The 11,793-nt window shown below is 63.1% G+C and overlaps 1 protein-coding gene across 1 annotated transcript in view; it reads left to right on the top strand.

The window, feature by feature from the left end:
* Positions 1–11,793, top strand: part of LOC134433517 (chromodomain-helicase-DNA-binding protein 3-like) — a 45,072-nt gene that overhangs the window by 24,758 nt on the left and 8,521 nt on the right. Inside the window, 13 exon segments of the mRNA XM_063182351.1 lie at positions 1,000–1,124; positions 2,080–2,311; positions 3,084–3,250; positions 3,850–3,874; positions 3,877–4,026; positions 5,067–5,132; positions 5,667–5,752; positions 6,151–6,284; positions 8,806–8,872; positions 8,874–8,951; positions 9,697–9,854; positions 10,681–10,794; positions 11,146–11,282. Of these exon segments, the coding sequence (XP_063038421.1) occupies positions 1,000–1,124; positions 2,080–2,311; positions 3,084–3,250; positions 3,850–3,874; positions 3,877–4,026; positions 5,067–5,132; positions 5,667–5,752; positions 6,151–6,284; positions 8,806–8,872; positions 8,874–8,951; positions 9,697–9,854; positions 10,681–10,794; positions 11,146–11,282 (1,539 nt within the window).

The raw sequence follows: 11,793 nt of genomic DNA, 5'->3' as shown, positions 1-11,793 counted from the left end.
AACAGGGGACAGCAATGGGGACAGGGATGGGACAGGGGATGGAGTGGGGGGGGCCCTGCGGCAGGAGGCCATCGACCGCTTCAATGGTAGCGATGGGGACAGGGACAGGGATGGGGACAATGACAGGGGACACGGGGACATGGGATAGGGACAGGGGACAATGACAGGGACAGGGGACACGGGGACAGGGATGGGGACAGGGGACAATGACAGGGACAGGGGACAATGACAGGGATGGGACAGGGGATGGAGCGGGGCCCTGCGGCAGGAGGCCATCGACCGCTTCAATGGTAGCGATGGGGACAGGGACGGGGGACAATGACAGGGACAGGGGACAGGGATAGGGAGAGGTGACATGGACAGGGACAGCAGGTGGGACAGGGGATGGGGACAGGGACTGGGGACAGCGGGTGGGACAAGGGACAGAAAATGGGACAGGAGACACAGGGGACAGGGACAGGGGGAGTTGAGGTGTTTATGGGGTGAATTTGGGGCGGTTTGAGTCCATCACTGACACTGGGGGGGCAGCGCTGAGGGGTTGGGTTAAGGGTGTTTTTGGGGTGAATTTGGGGTGAATTCAGGGCGGTTTGGGTCCATCACTGACGCCGGGGGGACAGCGCCGGGGGCGCAGCAGTGAGGGTGGTTTTGGGGTGGTTTTGGGGTGAATTCGGGGTGGTTTGGGTCCGTCACTGACGCCGGGGGGGCAGCGCCGGGGGCGCAGCAGTGAGGGTGGTTTTGGGGTGGTTTTGGGGTGAATTTGGGGTGGTTTGGGTCCGTCACTGACGCCGGGGGGGCAGCGCCGGGGGCGCAGCAGTGAGGGTGGTTTTGGGGTGAATTTGGGGTGGTTTTGGGGTGAATTTGGGGTGGTTTGGGTCCGTCACTGACGCCGGGGGGGCAGCGCCGGGGGCGCAGCAGTGAGGGTGGTTTTGGGGTGAATTTGGGGTGGTTTTGGGGTGAATTTGGGGTGGTTTGGGTCCGTCACTGACGCCGGGGGGGCAGCGCCGGGGGCGCAGCAGTTCTGTTTCCTGCTGTCGACGCGGGCCGGGGGCCTCGGCATCAACCTGGCGACGGCCGACACGGTGGTGATCTTCGACTCGGACTGGAACCCCCACAACGACATCCAGGTGGGCACCTGGGCACTGGCACCTGTGCAATGCCCTCCCCAGAACCGGGCACCTGGGCACTGGCACCTGGCCGGTGTCACACACCTGAGCACTGTCACCTGTGCAATGCCATCCCCTGGCACCAGGCACCTGGACAGTGTCACCTGGCCAGTGTCACCCTCCCTAGCTCCCTGTCTCCCCTGATTGCCAAGTCCCTGAGGTGTCCCCAGGATGTCTCCATGATGTCCTTGACCTGTCCCCATGATGTCCCCGTCCCCACAAGCGTTCAGCCAGGCTCACCGCATTAGCCAAGGTGTCCCCCCATGTCCCTGCTGTGTCCCTGGTGTGTCCCCATCCCATCAGACGTGTCCCTGACCTGTCCCCACGCTGTCCCCAGGCTGTCCCCAGGCTGTCCCTGACCTGTTCCCTCCCCACAGGCGTTCAGCTGCGCCCACCACATCGGCCATGGTGTCCCCTCATGCCCCTGGTGTGTCCCTGTGCTGTCCCCACACTGTCCCTGACCTGTTCCCTCCCTTTCAGGCCTTCAGCCCTGCTCACCGCATCGGCCATGGTGTCCCCTCATGTCCCTGGGGTGTCCCTAGTGTGTCCCCACCATGTCCCCACCATGTCCTCGTCCCCGCAGGCGTTCAGCCGCGCCCATCGCATTGGCCAGGCTGTGTCCCCCATCCCGTCTGTCATGCCCCTGGTGTGTCCTCATGCTGTCCCCACACTGTCCCTGACCTGTCCCCTCTCTCTCAGGCATTCAGCCGTGCCCACCACATCGGCCAGGATGTGTCCCCATCCCGTCTGTCATGCCCCTGGTGTGTCCCCATGCTGTCCCCATGCTGTCCCCACCATGTCCCCTCCCCACAGGCGTTCAGCTGCGCCCACCGCATCGGCCATGGTGTCCCCTCATGTCCCCACGCTGTCCCCACCATGTCCCCACCATGTCCCCACCACGTCCCCTCCCTTTCAGGCGTTCAGCCGCGCCCACCGCATCGGCCAGGCCAACAAGGTGATGATTTACCGCTTTGTGACGCGGGCCTCGGTGGAGGAGCGGATCACGCAGGTGGCCAAGCGCAAGATGATGCTGACGCACCTGGTGGTGCGCCCGGGGCTGGGCTCCAAGGCCGGCTCCATGTCCAAGCAGGAGCTCGACGACATCCTCAAGTTCGGCACCGAGGAGCTCTTCAAGGACGAGAACGAGGGTGGGCATGGCGTGGGGTGGGGTGGGATCCGTGGGGTGGGGTGGAGAAAAACCTCTGGGATGGGTGAGGAACATCTGGGATGGGGTGGGACCCATGGAATGGGACCCATGGGATGGGATGGGGTGGGATCCATGGGGTGGGATGGAGAAAAACCTCTGGGATGTGTGAGGAACACCTGAGACGGGATGAGATCCATGGGGTGGGATGGGATGGGATAATGGGATGTATCCATGGGGTGGGATACTGGGATGGAGAAAAATCTCTGGGATGGGTGAGGAACACCTGAAATGGGATGGGATCTATGGGGTGGGATGGGATGGGATAATAGGATGGGATGGGGTGGAGTGGGATGGAGAAAAACGTCTGGGATGAGTGAGGAACACCTGGGATGGGATGGGATGGGATGGGATGGGATAGGGTGGGGTGGGATGGGATGGGATGGACTGGGTCGTGTTGAGTTGGACTGGGTTATGCTGGGCCACGTTGAGTTGAACTGGGCTGTGCTGGGATGAGTGAGCCATGTTGGGTTGGGCTGAGCTGCGTTGGGTTGAGCTGGGCCACGTTTTGGACCATGTTGGGTTGGACTGGGCCATGCTGACATGGACTGGGCCACGTTGGGTCAAGCTGGGGTGTGACAAAGCCACGTTGGGCCATCTTGGGATGTGACAAAACCGTGTCACCTCACCTTGGAGCGCATCCGGCCGTTGTCCCAGCACACGTGGCCGTGTCCAGCCGTGTCCCAGCACGTGTGACACGGCGTGGCCACACGCAGGGGACAACAAGGAGGAGGACAGCAGCGTCATCCACTACGACAACGAGGCCATCGCGCGGCTGCTGGACCGCAACCAGGACGCCACCGACGACGCCGACGTGCAGAACATGAACGAGTACCTGAGCTCCTTCAAGGTGGCCCAGTACGTCGTCAGGGAGGAGGACAAGGTGTGCTGGGGACAATGGGGACACTGGGGGACACAGAGGGACAGGGGCATGGCAGGACTGGGGAGCCTGAAGGGGATGGAGAGAGGAGATGTTGGGTGGGTGAAGGACGTGGGGACATTGGAGATGGTGGAGAGGGAAGTGATGGGACAATGGGATTGGGGACAATGGGATTGGGGACAGTGGGATTGGGGGCAATGGGATTGGGGACAGTGGGATGGATACAGGGGATTGGGGACAGTGGGATTGGGGGCAATGGGATGGGGACAATGGGATGGGGACAATGAGATGGGGACGGTGGGATGGGGACAGTAGGATTGGGGACAATGGGGTGGGGACAATGAGATGATGGAATTGGGGATTCTGGAGATGATGGAGATGATGAAAATGATGAAGATGGGAACAGTGGAGATGGAGATGATGAGGATGATGAGGATGGTGGAGATGATGGAGATGATGATGATTATGATGCTGGAGACACCAAGGACAGGGACACCAGTGCTGGGCAGACCGTCGTCCCCAGCGCTGACCGACACGGCACTGACCCCTGGGTGACCCGGGTGACCCCTGGGTGACCCCGGGTGACCCCGCGTGTCCGGCAGATCGAGGAGATCGAGCGGGAGATCATCAGCAGGAGGAGAACGTGGACCCCGACTACTGGGAGAAGCTGCTGAGGCACCACTACGAGCAGCAGCAGGAGGACCTGGCCCGCAACCTGGGCAAGGGCAAGCGCGTGCGCAAGCAGGTCAACTACAACGACGCCGCCCAGGAGGACCAAGGTGGGCACTGGGATGGACTGGGAGGGACTGAGATGGCACTGGGATGGACTGGGATACACTGGGATGGCACTGGATGGACTGGGATATACAGGGATGGCACTGGGAGGGACTGGGAGGCACTGGGATGGAACCTGGGCAAGGGCAAGCGCGTGCGCAAGCAGGGCAACTACGACGACGCCACCCAGGAGGACCAAGGTGGGCACTGGGATGGACTGGGAGGGACTGGATGGGATTGGGAGGGACTGGATATACTGGGATGGACTGGGATGGGACTGGGACACACTGGGAGGGACTGGGATACACTGGGATGGCACTGGGAGGGACTGGGATGGAACCTGGGCAAGGGCAAGAGCATGCACAAGCAGGGCAACTGCAACGACGCTGCCCAGGAGGACCAAGGTGGGCACTGGGATGGACTGGGAGGGACTGGGATGGGATTGGGATGGACTGGGATACACTGGGATGGCACTGGGATGGACTGGGATATACAGGGATGGCACTGGGAGGGACTGGGAGGCACTGGGATGGAACCTGGGCAAGGGCAAGAGCATGCACAAGCAGGGCAACTGCAACGACGCCGCCCAGGAGGACCAAGGTGGGCACTGGGATGGACTGGGATATACTGGGATGGGATTGGGAGGGACTGGGATATACTGGGATGGGGTTGGGATGGCACTGGGATGGACTGGGATACACTGGGATGGCACTGGGAGGGACTGGGAGGCACTGGGATGGAACCTGGGCAAGGGCAAGCGCTGGTGCGCAAGCAGGGCAACTGCAACGACGCCGCCCAGGAGGACCAAGGTGGGCACTGGGATGGACTGGGAGGGACTGGGATGGCACTGGGACAGACTGGGGTGGACTGGGATGGCACTGGGAGGGACTGGGACACACTGGGGTGGACTGGGATGGCACTGGAGGGACTGGGACACACTGGGGTGGACTGGGGTATACTGGGATGGACTGGGACACACTGGGGTGGCACTGGGTGGCCCTGACACGTGCTGGGCTGTCACTGAGTGTCCCCCCCGTGTCCCCAGATAACCAGTCCGAGTACTCGGTGGGCTCCGAGGAGGAGGACGAGGACTTCGACGAGCGGCCCGAGGGTGAGGGACCCCGGGGTGGGGGGTCTCAGTGTCCCCAAAGGGGTCAGGGTGTCACCAAGGTGGATCAGGGTGTCCCCAGGGGGGTCTGGGTGTCACCAGAGGGGAGGTTGGGTGGGCCAGAATGGCTCAGAGTGTCCCCAAGGGGGTCTGGGTGTCCCCAATGGGGATTGGGTGTCACCAAAGGGGTCAGGGTGTCCCCAAGAGGGGTCAAGGTGTCCCCAAGTGGGGTCAGGGTCCCCAAGGGGGGTCAGGGTGCCATTGGGGGCTCAGGGTGTCCCCAAGGGGGGTCAGGGTGCCACTGGGGGCTCAGGGTGTCCCCAAGGGGCGTCAGGGTGCCATGGGGGGGGTCAGGGTGTCCCCAAGGAAGGATTTGGGTGTCCCCAAGGGGGGTCAGGGTGCCATTGGGGCTCAGGGTGTCCCCAAGGAAGGATTTGGGTGTCCCCAAGGGGGGTCAGGGTGCCATTGGGGGGCTCGGGGTGTCCCCAAGGGGGGTCAGGGTGCCATGGGGGGGTGCTGACCCCTCCCCTCCCCCAGGCCGGCGTCAGTCCAAGCGGCAGCTGCGGAACGAGAAGGACAAACCCCTCCCCCCACTGCTGGCCCGCGTGGGCGGCAACATCGAGGTGAGGGGACAGGGGGGACACCCCCGGGGACAGTGGGGACACCCCCGGGGACAATGGGGACATCCAGGGGACATCCTGGAGCCACCTGGGTCACCTCCACGTGGGGCTCGGACACCTGAGTGACCCCTCAGCACCTGGGTCCCCAAATCAGAGGGTCAGGGGTCGCCTGGAGCCAGTGTCCCCATGTTTAGGGACAAGGCACCAGGGAACTCCAGACAGCCAATGTCCCCAGTGTCCCAATGTCCCCCCAGGTGTTGGGGTTCAACATGAGGAAGTGTTGAGCCGTCATGCGCTGGGGGATGATGGCAGTGTCCCCTGTCACCCATGTCCCCAATGTCCCCAAAGCTCCCGGTGTCCCCAATGTCCCGGATGTCCCCAATGTCCCCTGTGTCCCCCAGGTGCTGGGGTTCAACACGAGGCAGCGCAAGGCTTTCCTCAACGCCGTCATGCGCTGGGGGATGCCGCCCCAGGACGCCTTCACGTCCCAGTGGCTCGTGAGGGACCTGCGGGGCAAAACCGAGAAGGAGTTCAAGTAGGTGACAACGGGGACACCTGGGGACAGCTGGGGACAGCTGGGGACACCGGGGAGGGGTGGTGGCACTGGGGAGGCCACGGGGTCTATGGGGACATGGTGGTGTCACGGATGGGTGGTGGCATCAAGGGTCGGTGGTGGCATTGAGGATAGGTGGTGGCATCAAGGATGGGTGGTGGCATCAGGGACGGATGGTGGCATCAGGGACGGGTGGTGGCATCAGGGACGGATGGTGGCATCGGGGACGGGTGGTGGCATCAAGGATCAAGGATGGGTGGTGGCACTGGGGACAAGGCTTGACACCAGGTGATGGCACTGGGGTAGGTGGTGGCAGCGTAGGGAGGTGTCCGTGTGTCCCCATGTCCTCTGTGTCCTTTCATCCCCACGTCCTTATTGTCCCCATGTCCTTATTGTCCCCGTGTCCCCCCCATCTTCCTGTGTGGCCCTGTGCCCTCCATTGTCCCATGTCCCCAGTGTCCCCAGTGTCCCCCAGTGTCCCCAATGTCCCTGTGCCTTCCATTGTCCCATGTCCCCAATGTTCCCAATGTCTCCGTTGTCCCCAATATCCCCAATGCCCCCCACTGTCCCCCAATGTCCCCAATGTCCCCAGTGTCCCCGTGCCACATGATGAGCCCTTACTCAGCCGAGCGCTGTCGCTGTCGGTGTTCCTGGGGCCCGGACGAGGCCGTGTCCCCCTCAGGCCGACACAAAGCCACCCCCGATGTCCCCGTGTCCCCTCGGGGGGCCGGGGCGTGGCCCAGGGGACGCCAGAGCGGTGGCAGGTCCCTGGTCCCCAGTGTGACCCCGGCACAGCCCCACGGGCGCCGTGACGAGGGGACGGGCTGATGGCACGGGGACAGCGGGGACAGTGGGGACACTGGGGACACTGGGGACAGTGGGGACATTGGGGACAGTGGGGACATTGGGGACAGTGGGGACACTGGGGACAGTGGGGACACTGGGGACATTGGGGACAGTGGGGACACTGGGGACAATGGGGATATTGGGGATATTGGGGACAGTGGGGACACTGGGGACAGTGGGGACATTGGGGACAGTGGGGACATTGGGGACAGTGGGGACAATGGGGATATTGGGGACACTGGGGACAGTGGGGACATGGGGGGACACCGGGGACATTGGGGACATTGGGGGGATTGGAGACATTGGGGACATTGGGGGACTTTAGGGGCACTAGGGACATCAGGGACATTGGGGACAGAGGGGACATTGGGGACAGGATCCATGGGGACAAGGGACCTTGAGGACAAGGACCCTGGGGATGTGACCTATGGGGACAAGGGACCCTGGGGACAGGATCTGTGGGGACAGTGACCTTGGGGCAGGGCGTGCGGGTGGAGGGGACAGTGGCACAGGCGGTGGTGGCAGTGGCTCAGGCAGTGACATAGGCAGGGCTGGTGGCACAGGGGCGGTGGCAGTGGCCCAGAGGTGGTGGCCTGGTGGTGGCACAGAGGGTGGTGGCCCAGCAGTGGCCCTGAGCGCTGTCCCCAGGGCCTACGTGTCCCTGTTCATTGTCCCCATTGTCACTGTCCCCGTTGTCACTGTCCCTTGTCCCCAAGGCCTGTGTGTCTCTGTTCATTGTCCCCATTGTCCCCTTGTCCCCAGGGCCTACGTGTCCCTGTTCATTGTCCCCTTTGTCACTGTCCCTTGTCCCCAGGGCCTACGTGTCCCTGTCCATGCTGTCCCTGTCCATGCTGTCCCTGTTCATTGTCCCCGTTGTCACTGTCCCTTGTCCCCAGGGCCTATGTGTCCCTGTCCATGCTGTCCCTGTCCCCATTGTCCCCCTTGTCACTGTCCCCAGGGCCTACATGTCCCTGTTCATTGTCCCCATTGTCCCTTGTCCCCAGGGCCTACGTGTCCCTGTCCATGCTGTCCCTGTTCATTGTCCCTGTCCCCAGGGCCTACGTGTCCCTGTTCATTGTCCCCATTGTCCCTTGTCCCCAGGGCCTACGTGTCCCTGTTCATGCTGTCCCTGTCCCCATTGTCCTGGTCCCTTGTCCCCAGGGCCTACGTGTCCCTGTCCATGCTGTCACTGTCCCTGTCCCCAGGGCCTACGTGTCCCCTGTTCATTGTCCCTGTCCCCGTTGTCACTGTCCCCAGGGCCTACGTGTCCCTGTTCATGCTGTCCCTGTCCCCGTTGTCACTGTCCCCAGGGCCTACGTGTCCCTGTCCATGCTGTCCCTGTTCATTGTCCCTGTCCCCAGGGCCTACGTGTCCCTGTCCATGCTGTCCCTGTCCCCGTTGTCACTGTCACTGTCCCCAGGGCCTACGTGTCCCTGTCCATGCTGTCCCTGTCCCCCGTTGTCACTGTCACTGTCCCCAGGGCCTACGTGTCCCTGTTCATTGTCCCTGTCCCCAGGGCCTACGTGTCCCTGTCCATGCTGTCCCCTGTTCATTGTCCCTGTCCCCAGGGCCTACGTGTCCCTGTCCATGCTGTCCCTGTTCATTGTCCCTGTCCCCAGGGCCTACGTGTCCCTGTTCATTGTCCCCTGTCCCCCAGGGCCTACGTGTCCCTGTTCATGCGCCACCTGTGCGAGCCGGGCGCCGACGGCTCCGAGACGTTCGCGGGACGGCGTCCCCAGGGAGGGGCTGAGCCGGCAGCAGGTGCTGACCCGCATCGGAGTCATGTCCCTCGTCAAGAAAAAGGTACGGGGACACCTGGGGACAGGCTGGGGACACACCTGGGGACAGCCAGGGACACCTGGGGACAGGATGGGGACACACCTGGGGCACCCCTGGGGACACCTGGGACACCCCTGGGGACAGCCAGGGACATGGGGAGGGGCTGAGCCGGCAGCAGGTGCTGACCCGCATCGGAGTCATGTCCCTCGTCAAGAAAAAGGTACGGGGACACCTGGGGACACCTGGGGGACACACCTGGGGACAGCCAGGGACACCTGGGACACCCCTGGGGACAGCCAGGGACACGGGGAGGGGCTGAGCCGGCAGCAGGTGCTGACCCGCATCGGAGTCATGTCCCTCGTCAAGAAAAAGGTACGGGGGACACCTGGGGACACCTGGGGACACCCCTGAGACAGCCAGGGACACCTGGGGACAGGATGGGGACAGGCCTGAACACCTGGGGACACACCTGGGTTGATTTTTGGAGTCCCACCAAGCTGCTTGTTTGGCGAGCTTTTAGGGTCCCTTTTTGGGGGTTTTGGGGGTTTTCGGGTTTCCCTGAGCCCTCCATGTCCCCTGTGCAGGTGCAGGAGTTCGAGCACATCAACGGGCGCTGGTCCCTGCCCGCGCTGGGCCCTGGGGATGTTTTGGGGTGGGATTTTCAGGGTTTTTGAGGTTTTAGGGGTGGATTTTCGGGGTTTTTGAGGTTTTTGGGGTGGGATTTTTGGGGTTTTTGGGGTTCCCTGACCTCCCCATGTCCCCTGTGCAGGTGCAGGAGTTCGAGCACATCAACGGGCGCTGGTCCCTGCCCGAGCTGGCCCCCGAGCCCAGCGCCGACTCCAAGCGCTCGTCCCGCGCCTCCTCCCCCGCCAAGACCGGCCCCCCCAGCCCCGAGCAGAGCGGCCCCCCCAGCCCCGCGCCCCCCACGCCCGGTAACCAACACGGGGGGACATGGGGGGACACAATGGGGACAGGGGTGGGGACACAATGGTGGGGACACAATGGGGGGGACACAATGGGGGGGACACGGGGACAGGGACGGGGACAGGGATGGGGGGATTGGGACTGGGATGGGGGGATGGAAACATGGTTGGGGACATGGGTGGGGACACGGGGACAGGGGTGGGGACAGAGGGACAGGGAGACAGGGATGGGGACATGGGGAGAGGGTTGGGGACAGAGGGACAGGGATGGGGACAGGGATGGGGACATGGGGACAGGGCTGGGGACAGAGGGACAGGGATGGGGACAGGGATGGGGTCATGGGGGACAGGGTTGGGGACAGAGGGACAGGGATGAGGACAGGGGCATGGGGACACAGTGGGGGGGGACATGGGGACAGGGATGGGGACACGCCTGGGGACATGGGGACAGGGGATGGGGGCATAGCTGGGGACATGCTGAGGACATATATGGGGACATGGGGACAGGTATGGGGACAGGAGGACAGGGATGGAGACACACGGCTGGGGACATGGGGACAGGGGTGGGGGACACAATGGGGACATGGGGGGACACAGGGACAGGGGTGGGGACATGGGGACAGGGGTGGGGACACAATGGGAGGGACACGGGATGGGGGCATGGCTGGGGGACATGATGGGGACAGGGGACAGGGGCATGGGGACACAATGGGGGGGGACATGGGGACGGGGATGGGGACAGAGGGACAAGTATAGGGGACAGGGATGGGGACAGGATGGGGACATGGGGACAGGATGGGGAGCGATGTGCTGACGTCCCCTGTCCCCAGCCACGCGCGGCGCCCAGCGAGCGCGGGGACGGGCCAGGGCCACCCCCGGACAGGGACGAGGGTGACACCAGGGACGAGAAGGAGCCCAAAGGCCCCGAGAAGATGGAGACAGATGTGAGTGACACAGCTGTCCCCAACCCTGTCCCTGTCCCCAACCCAGTCCCTGTCCCCACCATGTCCCTGTCCCCAACCCTGTCCCTGTCCCTACCACGTCCTCCCTGTCCCAGTCATGTTCTCCTTGTCCCCAACTCTGTCCCATCTCTGTCCCCAGATGTGTCCTCGCTGTCCCCAACCCTGTCCCCTCTGTGTCCTCTCTGTCCCCAGCTGTGTCCTGGCTGTCCCCATCCTTGTCCCCAGCGCTGTCCCCACCCTCCTGTCCCTGTCCCCATCCCTGTCCCTGTCACTCTGAGTGTGATGTCCCCATGGATGGGGACCCCGAGGGTGACAGCCCCTCGTGTCCCACAGCCCCCCGTCCCCGAGGTGCCGCCGTCACCGGGCGATGGCAGCGAGGCCGAAGGGCCCCGCAAGGGGGAGGAGGAGGAGGGAACCCGGCCACAGGGACCCCGAGGCCGAAGGGCCCCCGGCCCGCGAGGAGCGGCCAGGTGAGACCCCCGAAACCCCAAAAACCCTAAACCCTGAAAACCCCAAATCCTGGATACCCCAAAAACCCTAAACCCTGAAAACCCCAAAAACCCCAAATCCCAGAAACCCCAAATTCTGGGAACTCCAAAACCCCCAAATCCTGGGAACCCCAAATCCCAGAAACCCCAAAAACCCCAAATCCCAGAAACCCCAAATCCCAAAACCCCAAAACCAAAATCCTGAAAACCCCAGAACTCCAAATCCCAGAAATTCCAAATCCCTGGAAAACCCCACATCCCACAAACCCCAAATCCCAAAAACCCCAAACCCCAAATCCCAAAATCCCAAACCAGCAAAAACCTCAAATACCAAAAACCCCAAATCCCTGGAAAACCCCAAAAACCCCAAATCCTGGAAACCCCAAAAATCCCAAATCCCAACCCCTGGAGAACCCCAAATCCCAAAAACCCCAACCCTGGAAAAGCCCAAAAACCCCAAACCCCTGGAAAACCCCAAAACCACCAAAAACCA

Source organism: Melospiza melodia, unplaced genomic scaffold (genome assembly GCF_035770615.1).
Source record: "Melospiza melodia melodia isolate bMelMel2 unplaced genomic scaffold, bMelMel2.pri scaffold_184, whole genome shotgun sequence".
Taxonomy (NCBI): Eukaryota; Metazoa; Chordata; class Aves; order Passeriformes; family Passerellidae; genus Melospiza; species Melospiza melodia.
Note: the sequence above shows the minus strand (reverse complement) of the source record. Positions and strands in the feature narration are given on the sequence as shown.